The 22,323-nt window shown below is 39.1% G+C and overlaps 1 protein-coding gene across 2 annotated transcripts; it reads right to left on the reverse strand.

Annotated features, from left to right (window-relative positions):
- Positions 1 to 172: 172 nt before the first annotated feature.
- On the reverse strand, positions 173 to 22,311 carry Rnf138 (ring finger protein 138). 2 transcript variants are annotated; one of them, XM_052155633.1, is made up of 8 exons: positions 22,090 to 22,311; positions 21,478 to 21,672; positions 14,343 to 14,508; positions 12,405 to 12,520; positions 7,215 to 7,271; positions 5,171 to 5,282; positions 2,233 to 2,340; positions 173 to 624 (listed from the first exon to the last, which is right to left on the reverse strand). In XM_052155633.1, the coding sequence occupies exons 2-8, from the start codon at positions 21,585 to 21,587 to the stop codon at positions 556 to 558; spliced, it is 738 nt and encodes a 245-aa protein (XP_052011593.1). In that variant the 5' UTR covers positions 21,588 to 21,672; positions 22,090 to 22,311; the 3' UTR covers positions 173 to 555. The 2 variants fall into 2 exon arrangements, with proteins under 2 accessions (XP_052011593.1, XP_052011594.1); XM_052155634.1 differs by lacking the exon at positions 2,233 to 2,340.
- Positions 22,312 to 22,323: the final 12 nt, after the last annotated feature.

Genomic DNA, 22,323 nt, shown 5'->3' on the forward strand with positions numbered 1-22,323 from the left:
AATACACTTTCAAAGTAAAAATTATTAAAGAAATCTCACTAGTCCTCAAAAATACTAAACATTATATAAATACAATTTTCTTATTGTTGAATTCCTCAGCTAGAATCTATACTTTTAAAAATTCCCTTTGGATTATCCCACTTAGCACGCACTTCAAGTTTCCATTCTGCAGTTCTGACAAATGGCTCAGGTTTATTGGTTTTATAGGAATCACATCATTCAGAATTTGCTGTTATCTCTGTACTAAATAGAAGGAACTATAGCAAAAACAACTTAATGAAACATTCAGAATATGTAACACAAGAAAGAAAAAGACAACAGAGATTCCCTTTTCACCACACAAGTAAAACACAACCCTTTCCATGCTGTTAAAGTAACTGTCTAGAGAATGGAATTAGGGTGGCCCACCTTTATTTTCAATTAAAAACCTAATACAGTAGACTGAATTGTTATTTTTATTAATATGCACAGCAAATTACTAAAAACGGTGACTTCATGTCTTCTCCTTAAAGATGGCACTTGTAGGTTGCAAGGAGGCAAAGATGTCTATACACATCACATGTTTACTTGAAAAGACTCTTCCACAGCAGTTTGATATTGGGTTTCCTCATCTAGCTGAAGATTCTTAAAAAAAAAAAAAAAAAAAGTAACATGTCAACAAGAAAGACATTGACTATTCAATTTTATCTAATGCAGTACACATCTTCACATGCATTTGCATACAAGGGAGTTTACATGCAGTCTGCTTTAAAATGCAAGATGAACACCATGGTATGTGCCATATTCTCAGCCACTCAGGAACCTGAGGCAGGAGGATAACTTGGCCCAGCAATCTGAAATTAGCATGGGCATAATGGGACCCCATCTCAAAAATTAATGTAATAAAATATAAGATTTCAATACATGAACTTTAAAAAGTTTAAGTTCAGCTATACTTATTTTGTAATAACTAATAACTTCTGCTCAGCAGAGGATACTTTATACTAACCAAAATTATACTTAATTAAAACTAATATGGTAAATATGTATCACTTCTACAAAATATTTCTATGTTGAAGGGAAAGTAATTTTAAGAAAAATAAGTATTTAATGAATTATCAGTGGAACAGCAGCTTCTTAATCACAGCATGGAACTAAGCATGGAACACAGCTTCAAAACATAAAGTGATTCTTTAGGACTTGGGCTGAGTACCTCAGTGTACAAGGGCTGTTTAGGATGTATGTACTGCGTCCCTGAGTCCAATCCTCAGCACCAAAACAAACTCACCAGGCAAAACAACAGCACAAAAAAAAAAAAAAAAAAAAAAAAAAAACCTTATCTTTAAAAAAACATTATTTGCTATTAATTTTATGTCACATGGATTAGCTTTAAAAGATATCAAGACTTTGGCTTGACAACTGAAATAGTTTTCTATGGCAAGGTAAAACAAAAAAATTAGATTAAAATATGGTTGAAAAAAACTATTTTGCTCTTCTAAATATAACCCTCCAGATACAATAACTGCTCCTAAAATGGAAACTTAATAGTAAAATACAATTACTTCCCAAAATCACTAAAGCGGCACATGTAAATTTATGAACATTATAAATTATCCCAAAATAGTAGACTAAAACTGCAAATTCCATAAAATAAAAATTATGCATGTCTGTGTTTACCTGAACAGGAAAACAAGTATGTTATTCTTTATTGGAATCACAGTTATTCCTTACTTAATCATTTATTAAGTAAGACCTTAACTACACATAAGCCAAATAAAGTACAATTTTACAACTAATAACAGGAAAATTTTCATGACTATGAAAAGAAGAAACTGGCCCATTTTAGTTTAAGGGCCCTTGTTGCTCTTCTAAGTGGACAACCTGGGATTTGATGGGTTTCTTTGGTTTGGTTTGTAATTGTGCCTCATGTGCTTACTTTACTCTTTGAAACACATTTTCCCACACAGGTTATACCAATTTTATTTTTCAAATAGGTATCATTTCTCTTAATTCTAAATAATTTTTACTTAAACCTTCATTTTGCATTAAGGTGCTTACTTTTCCAATAATTATCTCTCTAGTATAAATAATAAATTCAATTCTCAGAACTTCCACAAAGCTTAACAATGTTACTACTAAAAATACAACAATTTGCTCTTTATCCAAGCAGTCTGATTCCACAACTTGCCTGAAAACTCAAATCCAGATTGAAAGAGTTAAATTAACTTTCTTAATCTTGAAGAACTCACTTACCACAAATTCTCCATAATCAAACTGATGTCTTTGATTTAGATGACTAACGAAATTTCTAGTAATCTGGCTAGGATCTCCCCAAGGAAGAGACACACAAATAGGACATGTCTATGAGAAACAGATTGTTTTAAATAAAAAAATAACAAAAATAATAAAACATTATATAATTATTGAGAGCATTAAATACAAGCTCATGTTACTGAAAACATCAGGTATACTTTATTGTGCTTCAGTTTGCTGCATTTTGCAGATAATACATTTCTTTAAAAATTGAAAATTTGTATCTACCCAGTGTGTCTATTTGACACCACTGTTCCAATAGCTCAAATAACCATTTACACTACTTAGCAATGAAGCATTTGACTCAAATATATATTTTTTAGACATACTACTACTGCATACTTAACAGATAGTATATACAGACTAATTGTAACATATTCACTAAAAACTCAAAAAAAGTATAGTTAAATTCACATCAATTTCTTACTCTATTTTTTGGCTTTTTGAGACAGGGTCTTTTATGTAGTTCCAGTTATCCTGGAGCTTGCTATCTAGACCAAGCTGGCTCAAACTCACTGAGATCCTTCTGCCTCTGCCTTCCATGTGCTGAGATTAAAGGCATTCAACACCATACCTGGCCTTCATCAATAATTAATACTGTGATCTGTACTCAAACCTGCAATGTCTCTAAGGTATGACTAGAATCAAAAAGCACTGGATGGTATACAGAGATTGGAACAGGGTCTCACTATATGGTCCAGGCTGGCCTTGGACTTGTGATCCCAAGTCCTGGGAGTTCAGACACATGCCACCATGTGCCTCTTAAAATAATTTCTAAAAGCCAAATCCCATGACTACATCATTTCCCAAGCAAATTACTATAGAAAATGACAATAAGAGAGACCATGGACATTGTATTACTTAAATCTCTATAGTTATATAATTAAAAATCATATGTAGCCTATACTAACATCAATGTAATTGAGGTTTTATTAACTACCTACCATATGTATAACATATAATATTATTTGATCTAATTAATAACCACTACAGAATTATTATTAGCTTGATTTCATTTATATGTAAAATAAAAATGGAGCGAATTATAAAGTTTAAACTGTATCCTCAAAAGTTTTAATGAAGTACATTTTAAAAAGTGACTAGATGACAGACTTAAAATTACAAAAAAAGAAACTTTAATAACTGGACTCTAACCAAAGCTGACAATACACAGAATGTTATGCAGAAAAAAATTTACAAATTATATAATTCAATATAAAACTAAGCATGATGTCTTAAATATGAAGACTTCCCACATACTTCTTTGATAGTATATTTATTTAACCCCCTCCATTCTATGTATGATTGGTTGCAGTAATTAAAAAAAAAAATCCAATAGTTATCCAGGCATTTTTTTCATACATTTTTCTAGTATATTTGCTAAAAAAAAGGAGTGGCTAGTAATGTTATTGATACATTTTACTTCTTATTTTTGAAGAAGCTGGTTGTTGTTGCACAAACCTATAGTCCCTAGCCCTATTGTAGACTGGTCTACATTACCTTTACCTCACAATATTATTTCCCTTTATATGAGGTAATAAAAATTTAATGTCTCATTTTGTCATCAATTATCAGCAAAACTATATTGTTTAATAACTTAAATCCAAATTTTAATCAACCACCTTTCTCTGTATACATGTAGAGAAATATATAGAACCATTTCCTTCCTGAAGCTGAGGCAGGAAGAGTAATACAACTCAAAGTCTGCTTGGGCACCTAAGTGAGACTTCACAAGTATCAGAAAAACACTTAAAGAGCTGGAGGTGGGGGACTAAAGAGTTGGTCAGAGGTTAAGCGCACTGAGTGCAGGGTGGGGAGATACCCATCAGAGAAGAAGGGAAGGGGAAGATGGGGATTGGGAAGAGGTGACAGGTGTGGGGGGCAGTGAGTGAGATGTAACGTGAATAAATAGGATTATTAACCATAAAAAAAAAAAAAAAAAGACTGCTGGCTGCTCTTCCAGAGCTCCTGAGTTCATTTCTCAGCAACCACAAGGTAGCTTATAACCACGTATCTCTGATGCCCTCTTCTGGCCTACAGACATCTATGCATACTGTTAAAGGAGGCAGGGCTGATGATCTATTTTAGTAATAGAATGCTCCTGTGACAAGTGCAAGGGAAAGGAAATAAATGAAAATTTCCAGCTTAATATCTCCTCTTTTATTGTCTAGAGTTAAAAATCACTTATCTATAAAATATATACTCAAAATGACTTCTTCAGGGATATAATGTTGGAACCCTGCAATCTATATCAATCTACCCTAAAAAAATGACATAAAAAAAGATAACTATGCATCAATATATAAAAACTTTGACTTCTTGCTTCATACATGCATATAAAAGAGTCTTCAAAGATACAATTAAAACTATCTACTGGTTTTAATCTACTCTTTGGTTTTTGAGATGAAGTCTCAATGTGTAGCTCTGGCTGGCCTGGACTATCTGGAGATCAGGCTGGTGTTAACTACTTCCATCTCCGCAGTGCTGGGATTAAATGCATGTGCCCCCATACCCAGCCCAGTGTTTTTATATTTATAAACACATACATTGTCTTCTGCAGCAGATTCGCATGAATGGATCCAGTCCTCTGCATCCAGCAGAATAAAGTACCCAACATAGCAATGACTACCACTTTTCATTCTTTCCTAGACTAGTCTACCACATTACCTCACAATAATTATCTTGATTACATGAGGTTATCAAATTTTAAATCTCATTCTTACATATTACAAGAATATTACAATTATTAGCAAAAATCTATCATGTTCATCGTTTAAATACAAATGTATATAAAGAAACTTCCCCTTTGTATACATAAAGAGAAATATATGTAACCACATGCTTTAAACAAAAGATTCTTTTGAATATATGTACTTACCACAGGAACTATCTGAAATAGGTGGTTACTATTACAGTGATCCAATAAACGTTGTCTGGTGAAATTTGACTCTTGACATAAGGGACACTTAAAGGTGGGATGCCCAGAAGAACTAAAAAGCAATTCAAATAAGAGATACTGAAATTCAAAACCAAAACCATCACATACACCCTCAAAAAAAAAAGGGGGGGGGGTGTTCCTGTTTAAAAGGCATTTTAAAACTAGTTATGAAATTATTAACACATGATTCAGAGCAGAATTTCTCTTACAGTCTCACTTTATACAGTACTAGTATTTATCATTTCAGTCCATCCCCCCACCCCCAGCACCAAGGGAGAGAAAAAGCTGTGTATGGTAGTCCATGCCTATAATTGTCAGTATTCAGAGGCTGAAACAGTTGGGATAATCAAGACACTCATCAACAGGCTATGACAGTGTATTCTGTGTTCTCAACTGTTAATTGCTGGGTGGGTGGCGCAGGAAATACAAATATTTGTTGCTTCTTCACCTGCCCAAAAAGACAGACAAGCTGCCCTAGGAAAGGTCACCTCCAATGCCAACCGGGAGAGCAAGAGGTGGCTTTTGCATAATAAAGAACTGGTAGCCTTTAATCCCAGCACTTGGGAGGCAGAGGCAGGAGGATTTCTGAGTTTGAGGCCAGCCTGGTCTACAGAGTGAGTTCTGGGACAGCCAGGGCTATACAGAGAAACCCTGTCTCGAAAAACCCAAAGTATTTCCATCAAATTCTAACTATGATCTACTTCAGATTAACAACCTAAAACAAAATTCACCAAAAAAGCAAAAAACAAAGATACTTATAGCAAGAATGCAGTGGTTTAAATAACAACTGCTCCCAAAGGCTCACATGTTTGAATACTTGGTCCCCTTTTGTTAGTAGTGTTTGGAAAGAATGTTTTAAGTGTTGCCTGTTTAAAGTGTGCTATTGGGCAGAGTTTGAGTTTCATAAGATTAGCACATGTGCTTTCTGCTTCCTCCTTGTGTATCTAGACGAGAGCTGCTCTAGCTGCCAGCAGCTATACCACTCAGGCTCTAATCCTCTACAAACCTAAGCCCCAGATAAACTCCATCTTTTTTTTTAAGATTTATTTATTTTATGTATGCAAGTACACTGTAGCTGTCTTCAGACACAACAGAAGAGGGTATCAGATACCATTACAGATGGTTGTGAGCCACCATGTGGTTCCTGGGATTTGAACTCAGGACCTCTGGAAGAGCAGTCAGTGGTCTTAACTACTGAGCCATCTCTCCAGCTATCTTCTCCATCTATCTTCTTTAAGTTGCATTTGTCATGGTGTTAACAATAGAAACCCTAAGACAAGTGTACTTCGAAACAATCTAAGAATCAAGCACCACTAGATTTAATACCTCTAAATGTCAAGCAAGGAACAGTTCAATATTGACACCTTTGCCTGAATCAAGCATGGAAGAAATATGACCAAGAAAATAGGTAAGTTCATATATGTTCTTGAAAGCAACAACCATTTAAGCTCTGCTTATTTCTGAAGCACTTCTAGCACTACAGTTAGTGATATAACTGAATAATTTTTTTTTAAAAAAATACAGTACCTGGGCTAGATAGAGAGGTACCTCAGCAGCTAGTGGCATTTGCCATCTGAGTTCAGTCACCAGGACCAACATGGTAGAAAGAGAACCAATTCCTGAAAGCTATCCTCTAGATCTCTATTTGTGTTTATTACACACACACACACACACACACACACACACACCCCACAGTAAATTTTTTAAATGTTTAAATAAAAATTTAATAACTAATCTATTGTTATATAACCTACAGGCCTGAAACTCCAAGCACTCTGAAGACTTCAGCAAGAGTATCGAGGTACAGCAAAACCATGTCTCAGAGAAATCTATTATGAGGATTCAAGGTTATAGCTCAATGGCATAGTGAATGCTCAATGTACAATGCACACTCAATCCTGAGCTAAATTCTTAACCACCACAAAGAAAAATCTATATTATTCAACAAAATTAACTTATTGAAGAAGAATTTTTAAAATTTTACCTTGTATCCTCTTGATAAGTTTCTGTGTTATCAGATGCAGATGTTTCACTCCTATTACTTAAGAAGCACAGGGGGGAAATAATTAATACCCCACATAATAAAATACATCAGAGTCATTAATATGAGCTGCTTAATGAAAATGACCAGCCTGAACTTCAAGGGCTAGAAACAGCTCAGCACTTAAGAACATTTGCTGTTCCTGCAGAGGACCAAGGTTCAGTAATCAGTACACAACCATATTTACCTCCAGTTTGAGGATCTGATACCTTTTGGTCTCTATAGACATCAGGCACACATTTGGGTACACATGAAGAAAAAACACATCCATATTAAAAAAAAAAAAGTCTAAACTCTAAGCAGTCATAAAATACTAAATATTCATGGCACTGTTTTCCAAATCAAGTTAGACCATTTGAATTCCTCTTCATTCATGTTTTTTAAAGTAGGGCAGGAGGCTGATCACAGGTCTGAGGCCAGCCTGGACTAGAGAATTCCAAGCCAGCCACTACACTTCCTAGTGAGAGCTTATTTCAAAAACAAACACCCACCCCCCACCCCCCAAATACACAAACTTCTACAATATTCAAGTACAAAAGTGTAAATTAGAAAACACAGAATTTTAACCAAAGCAAGTCCAGGAGAGCCAGGGCTCTGTAACACAGAAATCCTGTCTCAAAAAAACAAAACACCTTTTAAAACTTGGCCCATGTCTGCTGGGCAGTGGTGGCACATGCCTTTAATCCCAACACTTAGGAGGCAGAGGCAGGTGGATTTCTGAGTTCAAGGCCAGTCCAGGACAGCCAGGGCTATACAGAGAAACCCTGTCTCGAAAAACAAAAACAACAAAACTTGGCCCACGTCCATACTGAAAATTCATTAAGCCTTGTATGGTAAGACCAATATGCATAAGATATATATTTAAAAAAAACAAACAAACTAGATTTCAAATAAATATAGTAAGATTGAAAGGGTCTAATTGAAATATAAACTACAGTTCTATCTCTAAGTGAGGAAATCTTTCACAGGGTAGCTAACAAGTCTAAAAAAAAGTAAGAAAATTAACAAAGGAGTTAGAAGCTTTCCCCAAGCCAGAAACCTGAGTTTGATCTTCAGATTTCACAAGATGGGTTGGATGGATGGATAGAAGAAAAAAAAACAAAGAAAGAAAAATAGACAGATAAGAGGACAGCTCTCACGAGTTGGTTCTCTGACAAATAAAAGGTCTACCAGCTGAAGTGGTTAAGAGTACTACTGACTGCTCTTCTAGATCTAGATTCAATTCCCTGTACACACACATGGCAGCTCACACCTGCCTATAATTCTAGTTCCATGGGATCTAATACCCTCACACAGATACATATGCAGGCAAACACCAATCCACATAAAACAAAGATACCTCAAAATTTTGCTGGTCGGTAGTGGAGAGTCCTGGGGCGGGGGTGGGAGGGGTATTGGGGGAGTTTCAAGGGGGATGAAGAATGGGATGAGAATCTGTAGAAGGGAGGACCAGGAGGGGACAAAGACTAGACTGTAAAAAAATATAAAGGTTTTTTTTTTTTTTGTTGGTTATGGTAGTAGTATTGCCTCCCTCGTAAAGAGTCAAGTGGATCTCTGAGTTCAAGGTCAACCTGGAATACAAAGCAAATTCCACGGACAACCAGGGCTAAACCTTGTCTTGAGGGGAAAAAAGTGTTACCAGCTAAGCTTGCAAGTTGTGGTTTGGGTGCTAAGGAAAAACAGTACCACTTATAAAGAATGGAGGTGAAGGTAAGAACAACATGCAAGACGTTATTCAACTTAATCTTAACTACACCATCAACCCCACTTTTAGAGGTGAGAAAACCAAGGCAGTTTCTTGACAAAGTCAAACAAAAGGGAAAGGGAAAGGGAAAGGAAGGGAAAGGAAAGGGAAAAGGCATCTGAGTAGTACCTTGTACTATCAGCCTTTTCTAAACACTAAAGAAAATATTCTAGCAAGGCTGGAAAACAATACAGTAGTTAATCATCCAAGGGAAAAAAAAAAAAAAGAGGACCCGATTTAGCTGCAGCAACCACATCAATGAGCTTATAACCACCTGTAACTCCCAACCTTCTGACCTCTGCACTCATGTGTACATACACATGCTGAGATACACAGACTAGAGTGCCTTCAGGCAGATTCAAGAGCTACCAATTAAACTCTAATACAATTCAGAGAAATATGAGGGACTGAGAGAAGTGACAACAGAAAAGAAAAAAGAAACAAATAAGGAATATTGTTATTAGGACTAAACACTGACCAAATGAATTTAAGCAACCAAATGAGCAAGGTCTGTCTTCTAGGGATGGGGTAGGGAGCTGTCATTTAACAAGCAGTATAGGGTAGGATGGTGTGTATCTGTAATTCCAGTAGTGCAGTAGCAGTGGCATCACAAAGTTTGAGGTCAGGCTAGTCTACATATCAAGGCCACATCAGCCAGGGCTACACAGTGAAACCGAATATCAAAAAGTCAAAACAATATAAAAATGTCCAATAAGCAGTGACTGTATATGGAATACACTCTAGGAACTTTGCTGAGAGCTTGAGATACAGTGTTGAATAAAGCTAACAAAACACTATCCCAGATTAAGAAAAATTGGGCAAAAAAAACCCTAAATAGTTGTATACTTATAATACAGCAGAAATTAAGTAAAAGCACAGTGATAGGAGCTGGAGAGATGGCTCAGCAGTTTAACTGCTCTTCTGGAGGTCCTAAGTTCAAATCTCAGCAACCACATGGTGACTCACAGCCATCTGTAAAAAAGATCTGACACCCTCTTCTGGTGTGTCTGAAGACAGCTACAGTGTACTGAGATGTAATGATAAATCTTTAGACCAGAGCGAGCAGAGGTCCTGAATTCAAATATCCAGCAACCACATGATAGCTTACAACCATCAGTACAGCTAATGGAAATGACAATTTCATTACTGATCAAAGTAAAATCAAGTAAAATGAGAACCTGACAAGTTCTGCAGAGCAGTAAAACCATTCCTAAACAATTTACTGGAAATTTCAGTAAATGGTGGTTAAAGTACAAATATTAGCAACATGGATCAAGTACTGAAATTAAAATTTTATTCATCTTAGCACCATGATTTCCACAAAATACTATAAAATTGAAGAAACTGTTTGCTCACACTATTGTACACAAGCTTGTTAATTTTCTAAATGAAACAAACATTTAGTAATACATGTGAGAATGACAAAATATAAAGAAAAACAAGAGATTAACTATCCAAATTAAAGAACAGTGGTTATAAGAATATGGAGTTCGCCAGGCAGTGGTGGTGCACGACTGTAATCCTAGCACTCTGGGAGGCAGAGGCAGGCAGATTTCTGAGTTTGAGGCCAGCCTGGCCTAGAGAGTGAGCTCCAGGACAGCCAGGGCTACACAGAGAAGCCCTGTCTCGAAAAAACCAAAAAAAAAAAAAAAAAAAGAATATGGAGTTCATATGGGACATAGCTCACAGGAAACTGCTCTATTTCTTGAGCTAGATTAATGATTTATCTTATCACTATTATTACTTGAACAGTATTTACTGAGCTTCTGTTACTATTCAATATTATACCTGGGTATGGAGAATAACAACAAAAAATTACCAAAGTACTTCTACTTCATATTAGTTAACATTTCCCTGATCTGCTGATATAAATTAGGTGTCTAAATTGAATTTTAAAGGATGTTCACAGAAGAGCCGGGACACTGCTCAGCAGGTCTTAGTACTTGTTACTAAGCCTGATGACCACCAGGAGGGATGGTACATGCCTATAATCCCAGCAGAAACATTGATCTCTTTGAGGCTCTGATGCCAGGCTGGTCTGAGTTCCAGCACAGCCAGGATGATATGCAGTCCGAGACCCTGTTTTATTATTAAAATAAATAAATAAATAAATAAATAAATAAATAAATAAATAAATAAATAAATAAATAAATAAATGCCTGACGACCTGAATTTAATCACTAGGACCCATATGGAAGAAGAAAACTGACTCCTACAAGTTATCCTCTGACCTTTAAATGTACAAAACAGCATGCGCAGACACACACACACACACACAAAAATAAATGTAATAATGTTTTTTTTTGGGGGGGGTAGGTTTTTTTTCCAGACAGGGTTTCTCTGTAGGAACTCACTCTGTAGACCAGGCTGGCCTTGATCTCAGAAATCCACCTGCCTCTGCCTCCCAGAGTGCTGGGATTACAGGCGTGAGCCACCACCACCACCACCACTACCCACCCCCCACTGCCCCTCCCCCCCCCACCTCCCCCCTCACCCCCCCTCCCCCCCCCCCCACCCCCCCGCAATAAATGGTTTTAAATGATGTAACAATTAAAAAAAAAAATCACTTAAAAAAAAGTCATACACTGGTGCCAGGTTTGGGACTGCCCATTTACCCATTTATAAGCCAAATGCCCAAGAGAATCAGGAGTTCAAAACCATCATGGGCTATGTAATAAATTCAAGACCCCCTTTGGATACATTTTGCCCAGTCTCAAAATAATAGTAAGAAAAAAAAAAAAGTAGCAGTAGTAGTAGTAGAATAGATCTGAGAAAAGACACAAAAAGCTTTAAAGCATTGTAGCTTAAAAATGAACTGAAATGTTATCAGAATTACCTTCAAATGCTAAGCCTATTCCTTAGAGAGCAATAAAAAATTTCCAATATTTAAATACATTATTTAAACTGATTTTGACTAATTTCCAAATTCTTTCATCAGAAAATCAGTTAAAGCCAGGCGGGTAGTGGTGTATGCCTATAATCCCAGCACTCTGGGAGGCAGAGGCAGGCGGATTTCTGAGTTCGATGCCAGACTGGTCTACACAGAGAGTTCCAGGTCAGCCAGGGCTATACAGAGAAACCCTGTCTCGAAAAACCAAATTCAAAAAAAAGAAAGAAAATCAGTTAAATCTTAAACTCCCAGTTATAATTTTTATTCCCCAACCCCAAAAATTTTTTTGTTCCAAGAAAGGCTCTGGGTAAGGATAAGCTTAGGTATATCATGAAGTTGGACTCCAAGATACAATATTGTATATATCTAATAAATTTTGAAGACAAATTCTAATTAGGATACTAAGTGTAATTTGTTAAATGTATACACACCATATAATTCCCCAAGCAATTCTCATTTCAATAATTAAAATTTTGCTTTTAGAATAAATGCTGCTTACCTGTTCCTTACTGAATCTTGAGAAATCTTAAAGTTTGGAATGACAGAAGAAACACCATATTCATCCTGATACTTCTTACAAGATTTGTAATGATGTCTCATGCGATAGAATTTAATCTGTAAATTATTGGTTAAAATATAATCTTTAAAACAGAATACAAAAAAATTGAGATAATGTCAATAATAGGACAAAAGATAAAGATAGGTAACTAAATATTTATGTTCAAAAATTTCCTATAAAAAAATGAGTATCAGGCTGGGTGGCAGACACCTTTAACCCCAATCCTTGAAAAGTAGTTCTCTTAGAGGTCAAAGCCAATCAGATCTACACAATCATATCAGCCAAGGGATATAAAAGGAGATCTTGTCTCCAGCAAAACAAAACAAAACAAAAGAGTAATTATAGGTAATACATTGTTGTTCATCAGATCCACAGAACACAGGTTCCATTAACTCTGGGGGGGGGGCAGGATTAACAAAAGTAACTTTACTTTTGAAGTGATAATACTAAAGAGAAAAAGGCAGGCAACAGAGATTGGCGCATGTTTATAGTCTCAGCATTTGGGAAGTGGAAACAAAGAACAGTAAGTGGTTCAAGGTCATCCTCAGTTACATCACGCGGTCAACATCCAAAAGGACTACCAGATACCCTATCTCAGAAAAATCAAATTAAGAGGCTGCCTCAGGCTAGAGAGATAGCTCAGTGGTTAAAAGCACAGACTACTCTTCCAGAGGTCCTGAGTTCAATTTCCAGCAACCACGTGGTGGCTCACAACCATCTATAATGGAATTTGACTACCTCTTCGGGTGTGTCTAAAGACATTGACAGAGTACACATAAAATAAGAATTTAAAAAGGGGGGCAGGGTGCTGCCTCATGGTGCTGGGCATGTCTTTTAAGTGATATTCTCATGTTAACATTGGAAATATTTTTTGGTTTCTCTCTGAGAAGAGAAACCAGAATCCCACTCAGAAAGTTTTCTTTATATATCAAAAACCTTGTTGAATTTAGAGTTTTATCTTTAAGATTAAAATTTTATTTTTTCAATAAACTGTCTTTCTGTCTTTTAAGATCTATATACAAAACTTTTTTTAAGAAGTTCTACTTTTTTTTTTGGTAAAGATTTATTTATTTAATGTATATATGAGTACACTGTAGCTGTACTGATGGGTGTGAGCCATCATATGGTTGTTGGGAATTTGAATTCAGGACCTCTGCTCATTCTGGTGGGCCCCACCCACTCCAGTGTAAAGATTTATTTATTATTATGTAAGTACATGGTAGCTGTCTTCAGTCACCAGAAGAGGGCACCAGATCTCATTACAGATGGTTGTGAGCAACCATGTGGTTGCTGGAATTTGAACTCAGGACCTAAAAGGAGAGCAGTCAGTGCTCTTAAGCACTGAGCCTTCTCTCCAGCACTCTACCTAACTTTCAGATGTTAGTTTAGTCAAATAGATTTATGTACTGAACTCTGGCTGCCCACTTAAGTATTTAAGAAATCATGAAATACTTCACAGAAGACTGGTTTACGTTTTAATTAAGCACATGGGATAATCAGGCGTTGATATCATTGTCTAATATGGATTTTATTCTACTTGAAGGCTAAATGGGTGAGGAGTGGTTAGAACTTGAAAATATCTTTTTGTTTATTGAGCATTTACCCAAGTCAGATCTGCTTTCTATCTCTTTGAAGAAGGTATTGAACTGAAAAGGAAGTGAAATGAAGAACTTTCTGGTCTTTTCTACATAATTCTCAATCGAAATAACATCTTGTTTATTCTGTTTTCGAGACTCTCAATTTGTAGCCAAAACTATCTGTGAATTTGTAACCTCTTAAGCAGAGATTATAGGTATATAACATGATGCCCTGGAAATGTCCTTCTTTTCAAAGTCATGTCACCAGGAAAATTAAAACAATTACATAATATAACCTTACCTTTTTTGAACAGCATCTGCAGCTACCAGAAAACCTCCTCATGATATTTTCAAGATCTAAGGCCCGTTCCGGACATGCTCTTTCTCTTCTAGTCACGCTTCCACGACATAGGGGACAATGTATTCCACTTTCTCTCATTGCAGTCAGGAAACATTTTCTACAGAAACTACGCCAAACATTTATTACAAGTTAATTACAGGAAAAAAAACATGAAACGCAAGCAAGTGATTATGAATATGTAGCTGAGCTATCCAAAATGTACAACTCAGTTTTAAAAGTTATGTATGTTTTCTCTGGCAATAATGCTAATAACTGCGACAGTAACAAAATGACACTACACGTGTCCATTTTACTTTTTTTTTTTTTTTTTTTTAAAAGAAAGGGTTTTACTCTAAGGCTCAAACATAGCAATCCTACTTTAACTTCCAGAGTACTGGGAACCACAGGTATGTGTCTCCACACCCAGCTTATATTTGTGTTTGAAAACTATCAAACAAAGGCACGCTTGGTAGCACACACCTTTCAGCATTCAGGAGGGTGAGGCAGAAGGATCTCTGAGAGCTCAAAGACAGCCAGAACTATCAAAAAAAAAAAAAAAAAAAATCCTGATTCAAACAAACAAAACACTCAATAAATAAAGTTCAAACAAACAAAAAAAAACACTCAATAAATAAAGATATTTTATTTCCAATCTTAAAGTACCTTCTAAACCACAAAAATGCCTCTTCAGATATAAACGTATTATCTCCCTTTTACTAGACTAGATAAACTAAGCAGAACTTATTTCAAAAGAAAGCGTGATAGAGAAGGAAAAGGTGCACACCAAAAAAAATTACTAAACTATTTCAAAATATCAAAAGAACCTACAACTTCAAAACAGTACATATAGAAAGGGAATTTGTTGGTAAGAGATTTGGAGGGACTGAGAAGAAAATGAGATAGGGTAATTGACGATGAAAATGAACAACGACAGTATTGGACTGCCAACAAATAAATTTTTAAAAAATCATAGTGAGTTCCCAATAAGCTAGAGCTACATAGCTCAAACTTCATCTGAAAAATAGAAAAAACCTGGTATTTTGGTATTTTATCATCTCAGAACCCGAGACAGGAAAATCAGAATTACCAGACAAAAAAAAATCACCTGGATAGAAAAAGTCAACTGAGGTACTGCCTAGATTAGGTTGTTCGATCAGTGGGTATAGTTTAGGATTGTCTTGATAGTTATTGATGTAGGAAGACCCAGACCATTTCAGACAGCAACATTCCCTGGTTTCCAGCCCTTAACTAAACACCTGGCAAGCAAATTTATATAATCAGCTAGCTGAGGAACAAGCAAGGTTCTGTGCACTTATTATGTCTCTGCTCTTGACTATGGATGCAATGCTTTAAGTTCCTGCCTTGATGTCTCCAAAATAAAAGACTGTAATTGTAAATCAAATAAATCCCCCTTTCCCTGTTGCTTTTTGTCAAAACATTATCAAAACAACAAAAATAAAAAAGAAACTAAAATGTTTAAGATTATTAAAGTAAGAGAAAAATATACCCACTCTTTTCTCCTGAAATGTTTTTTGGATATTTGCTTCATACATCCACATACTTTATGACCTTTGCAGAAACAGTTTTGCTACGTAACCCATGCTGGCCTCAAATTCATGGCAGTCCTCCTACCTAACTTCCAAGTGCTGTTTTTATAGATGTGCCACTATGCCTGGCTCAACTTAATAATCTTGGGAAAGAGAGGAGGTTTAACAGAACTCACATAGGCCAGATGTTAAATACTGGGCTATTGCCCCAGTTCATTTTGGAGGTTTGAAGCAGATCTCAGTTGCAACAACCCAGCCTTAAAATTCCAACTATCCTCTCTGATTTTCCAGATGCTGTTACAGGCCTATATTACCCAAAGCCTACTTTGCTTTTCAGTGCTGGGGATTGAACCCAGACCCCTGTGCATGCTAGACAAGCACTTTAGCACTATTACCCTCATTCCTCACTTTGTTTTTACTTATTTTTAAAAGCATTATATCTGATTACTCTTAAGATCACTGCTGTGGTTTGGATTTTTTGTTGTTGCTTTGCTTGTTTTTGTCTTGCCTGGTTTTCTTCCTATCCTGTCTACTCCTTCTCAGGGTACAGCTCTCTCTACTTCTAGTTATGTTAAGTATTTGCCAGCACTTGGGTCTAAGACCTCTTCTCTTCTTGCTTTCAATCACATACTTTCCTTGATGACTACATACAACAAAACAACTTTAGCTCCATTTATTCCAGATCTATATACAGTATATAACTACTGGGTATGCATCATCAAATCTTATACAAAAATCCTTAAATTGTCAGGGGTCTCTTCTCTGCACTATCACTATTAGTTTAAGGGTTTAATCATTTTCTTCCCTTACATGTCAACATTACTAATCTTAAATGACAACCTGAAACTTGGCACTAATATAAACTTTCTAAAAGTGAAAGAAACCTCACCATGCTGCTCCCCTGCCAAAATAGATAGGTCTCTAATTTCTAGGAAAACATTCAGTAGCTTTGCCCAGTAAGTTCCTGCCAACATATGTAAACTCCTACTTCACGTATTCTTTGACTTCTACACTCCTCCTTACCACTTATGAAGGCATGTACCACCACCATGCTCAAATTACAAATTCAGACCAGTAATTTCATCAAGGAAATCAACATTTATGTTTATATTCCTACACTGATTTTAGACACTTGCTTGTTAAGTACCAACATAAAATTTTCTACCTAAAATCTTGTAAATATCAGTTAACACTCATTTTTAGGTTTTCTCTACTATACATCAATAGTCAATCAAGAAAGTGTAATGAGTACTCCTTGTGCCAAATAGAAAGCCTTAGACAACTGCTATTTGTAGAAATAAATGGAGATTAAAGGGACATTTATATTTTTGGTGAAGTAATTATGATTTTGCTCCTTCCTGTCATTGAAACAGCCACCAGACCTTATTTTCAGTGTCTATGAGATACCCAGTGACCCAAATCCTTAATCCTCTCTATGAATCAGAAAGTAATTTAATACTCTTCTTCTTCTCCTTCCTTCTCCTCCCCCTCTTTTGGTTTTTTGAGACATGGTTTCTCTGGGTAGCCTTGGCTGTCCTAGAACTTTCTCTGTAGACCAGACTGGCCTCAGACTCAGAGATCCACCTGCCTCTGCCTCCTTCCTGAGTGCTGGGATTAGAGGTGTGGACCACCACTGCCTAGCATAAATTGGTATTCTTTTCCTTCTATATGTTTGCTTTGTCCAATTCTGATGTTAGTTTTATTATATATTGCTTTCCGTTATTATTATCCCTTAGAAGCCTGCTTTCTTTGTTTTGTTTTGTTTTTCAAGACAGGTTTTCCCTGTATAGCCCTGGCAACTTGGAACTCACTCTGTAGATCCACCTGCCACCAATTCTTGAGTGTTCCACCATACCCAGCATCTATTTTCTAGTGAGACAGAAAGGAAACGGATCTGGATGGGTTGTGAGGTATAAGGAACTGAGTAGTAGAGAAAGAGAAGACTGTAATTAGGATATATTACCTGAGGGGGTTGGAGGATCTGTTTTCAATAAAGGGGGAAATTTTGGTAGACTGGAGTAAGTACAGACATTAAGGCACTAAAGCTTATTTGTAAGCCCCACCTCAAACACACAACCTGATTTTACAGAATATAAACTTATTTACAATTCTGTGAGGAGAAAAAAAAGATGTAGTAAACTAATAGAGTACTTTAAATTCTAGTTATAAAAACAGATCAATTTCTACACACCATTCAATCTAGACCACATGCCAACATTATCTACCTTCCCATCTATATAAAACTTTTCCTCACTCTTTTTCAAATTCACTGTTCAGCCAAAAACTATGAAGGAATTGTAGGAAAAGTGAAGGTAGAGAGCCAATCTGCTCATGTCAAAGTCCACTAAATTAATCTGAAGAAAGTCCACACTAAGTTAAAAGATCATCACTTGAAGTCAAGCCAAATTATAGTCATTCATTTTAAATATATGAGAAATATAATGGAATTTTGCACATAGATTTTTGAAGGAGCTAAAAATGACAATGGGGTTTACGAGATCAGTGACCTCAGAGTATCTGAACTTATTCTGTACATAAAAGATTTACCATGAATACAAATAGCAGCTATTGTAGCTTCTGCTCACCTCATCAGGACCAAAAAAAGGAATGTCAGACTGTCATTACTCTTTTTTGTAAAGAATTTTTTTTTACAATTCTAAATGTGTTTTGTGTATGGATACAGCTTTGAGGCCAAGTACCTGCAGAGGGAAAGATGTTGGATCTCCTGAAACTAGAGGGTTGTTTTGGTTTGTTTTTTGTTTTTGTTTTTTTCTGGCTTTTCGAGACAGGGTTTCTCTGTGTAGCCCTGGCTGTCCTGGAACTCACTCTAGACCAGGCTGGCCTCCAACTCAGAAATCCGCCTGCCTCTGCCTCCCAAGTGCTGGGATTAAAAGGCATGCACCACCACTGCCCGGCTGAAACTAGAGTTAATAGTTGTTAATAGTTGCCTGATCTGGGTGGTAGAAACTGAACTGGTCCTGGGGAAGAACAGTAATTGCTCTTAACCTCAGAGCCATTTCTTCAGTCCTCTTTAATCTTTCCAGATGAACAAAAACAATTTATTTCATCATCAAAAGCTAACTCACGCCGGGCAGTGGTGTCACAGGCCTGTAATCCCAGCCCTTGGGAAGCAGAGGCAGGTGGATTTCTGAGTTCGAGGCCAGCCTGGTCTACAGAGTGAGTTCCAGGACAGCCAGGGCTACACAAAGAAACCCTGTCTCAAAAAATAAATAAAACCAAAAACCTCACATGAGAACTGTATGATAGAAATAGTGAAGACGGAAGAACAGTAAAGAATCAACCCACAACTGGTAGAAGATGGTCAACACAAAAGAGTTCAATGATACTCCTATAGATTTTTTTTTGAATGGTATTGCTTTGGGCACTTTTTTATCCATTTCTTTACATATTAAATTTTCTGGGTTTTGTGTGTGTGTAGTTTTATTTGTTTCTTATATTTACTTTTTATTCTGGTTTGCTCGAGGGTTTGTTTGCTAAATACTGAGATAACGAAGTGGCAGGTGGCAGTCTAGACAGAAAGCTAATCAAAGAAAACTGTTAAAAAGTGTGATACAAACACTGAAAACTAGCTTTCCACAACTGAAGGCTTCTGGTGGCAGTGTGGGAGGGCCATTTAAGAGTTAGACCATGCTCCAGTGAATATATGAATAACGTAAATTGGACTTGATTTTCTTTTCTGTTTATTTTTACTTTTCACGGAGGGGGCGTGGGGGTGTCACAAGAGTTGTGGGTATATGGGTGTCTCAAGGGTTGGGGGCGAACATGGAAGGTCTAGCCAGTGAGTATGGTGAGGGGAAACTCCCATAGAATCAATGAAAATGTTATGTTTAAAAAGGGAGGCAAAGCCGGCGGTGGTGGCGCACACCTGTAATCCCGGCACTCTGGGAGGCAGAGGCAGGTGGTTTTCTGAGTTCAAGGCCAGCCTGGTCTACAGAGTGAGTTCCAGGACAGCCAAGGCTATACAGAGAAACCCTGTCTCGAAAATCCAAAAAAAAAAACCAAAAACAAAAAAACGGGGAGGGGGGAGGAGGGAGAGGGGGGAGGAGGGGCATCTGAGAGGGGAACAATCATCAGAATATGTTGTATAATTTTTTTAAGTTAAAATTATCAAAGTCAAAAAAACCTACATTTTGACTAAGGCCCAAAATTCTAGCCACCGCTCCTTGGAAGGAAGACTGTCAGAATATTGGTACTGTTGGTTGGTTGTGTTTTGAGACAAGGTCTTGCTTGGTGTGTAGTCCAGAGTAGACTGGAAGTCACTAGATAACCAGGCTAACCTCAAAGACAAAAATCTGTCCGAGGCTCCCAAGCACCACCTCACCTGGCTTCTATGTATGTCTTGAACAATTAAGAGCCCCATTACTTTAAAAAAATGTGTCTGTGGCCACTGGGATGGGCGGCAGTTACTCCTAGGCCAGCCTGGTCTACAGAGGTAGTTCTAGGATGAGCAAGGCCACACAAAGAAATGCTGTCTTGAAAAAACCAAAACAAACCAAAAAATAGTGGAGGGAGGCCCATATCTAGAAATTTGAATTCTTTTCAGCTGCTTGAAAACACAGAACTTTTTCAGGCCCCACCTGCCAGAAATTCATTTCTAAGTTTGGAACGGCGCCTAGGAACTGGGTATCTTTATTATGAGAAGTCCCTCGGGGGAGCCCAGATGATGGCCCCTGCCTTCAGTCCCAGAGGCAGGTGGATCACTGGGAGCTGAAACCAGCCAGCGCTCCATGAGACCATGAGACCGTCACACACATTGAAGAAGTTGTTCCTCCTGGGCTCTGATCGTTCCCCAGGTTTGTCAGACGCCCAGGATGCTTTCTCAAGGTCTGTTTCCGACGCCCACGGCCACTGGTTGTCTAGACAAACGAGTGAAATTCTCCCCCTGCCAAATCAAACCTACCTCCAGCCACCTTGCCCAGAGCAGCGCCTTTGTGTGCTATCTACCTCGTCCCTGGAGCAAACACCTCCTCTAACTGAATGGCACCTCGCCTCCATCCTTGTTATAACCCAGCAATAATAAACATCATGATGGCACAAAGGGAGCTATCTCAAGCCCCGGAAATCCTGCCAGGTCGGAGTGGGAGAAGGAGGCCACCTCCTCTTGGACCGTTTGATCACCGAATTCTTAAGTGTGCTCAAGGATGGGGTCGCGGGATGGTGTCAGGGGCTCGCTGGGGGGCGGGGACGGTGGCTCTCGCACAGACCGGGCTAGGGTCTAAGGAACCGGGGAAAGTCCGGAAACCACGGCAGGCAGCCGAGCGGGCCCATTCGCCTCTGCGGGGCCCGGGCCGAGCACTCAACGCCCCGGCCTCAAGGGTTGCTAGGAAACAAAAAGGCTCCACGTTCTCTGTGATTCCGCTCAGGCCTGGCGAGGACGCCGAGGGACGCCACCGAGAGGGCCCGAACACCGCCCCCGGGTGCGGAAGGGAAAGCGAGCGGCCCGGACGAGGCCGGGCGGCGGCGGGCACGGGAGCGGCGGGTCGCGGGTCGCGGGCCGGTGCGCACGAGGGGAAGGGGCGTCTACTCACACGTGCTGACAGGCCGCGGTCCGCACCGGCGTCTTGAGCACCTCCTGACAGACGGGGCAGTAGAAATCGTCCTCCGTGTAGGACGTGGCCGCCGAAAGCTCCTCGGACATGGCGAGGGGTGGGCGGGAGAGGCGACGGCGCCCGCAGGAGCCGAGGTGGCGGTGGCGGCCCTGAGCCCGACGCCCCGAGAGAGCCCTGAAGGGGGAGGGAATCGAGTCAGGAAGCGGCTCGCTCAGGAAGCCGCCTGCGTCAGGAAGGGGGCGGGACTCGGGGGTGGGGCGGAACGCAGAGACAAGGCAGCAGCACGAGCAGGTCCCGCCCATTCTCCCCGGGGGCGGGGGTGGGACATGGCGTGAAGGCGGGGCTTAGCGGGAGGTGAGGTAGACGAGGCAGTCATTGGTTACGCCGCGGCTTCTATCAACGGCGCGCGCCAAAGCTCCTCCCCTCCCGGCTGCCAAGGAGCCGCTGGCCCCGCCCCCGGCGGCCCGGCTCCACCGCTATGAAGTCCAGCGATCCTCGGGGAGCCTAGCCTCCGCCGCCTCTCTCACAGGCGCCTTCGGGCTTCCCACGCCCTGCCTGGCCCGCCCCTCTGTCTCTTCCACTCAGCCTCACCTCAGATGCCCCGAGCCCCGCCGCGTCTCACGCTCTGTCTCCGTCACGGGCCGGTAGAATGGTGGTCCTGCGCCGACTCCTGGTTTCAGTCCCGGGGTGCGCAGGCCTCATGGGACTAGGCCCGAGTGAGGCTCGTGGAGCACCGTGAAGCCCCCACCCCCGGAGCCGCAGTCCCGCGGCATTGCGCGCCTCCCAGCCCGCCCGCGGGTTCCCGCCCACGGCAGGGCGGGGGCG

The sequence above is a fragment of the Apodemus sylvaticus genome, chromosome 13, assembly GCF_947179515.1.
Source record: "Apodemus sylvaticus chromosome 13, mApoSyl1.1, whole genome shotgun sequence".
In the NCBI taxonomy this organism is placed as follows: domain Eukaryota; kingdom Metazoa; phylum Chordata; class Mammalia; order Rodentia; family Muridae; genus Apodemus; species Apodemus sylvaticus.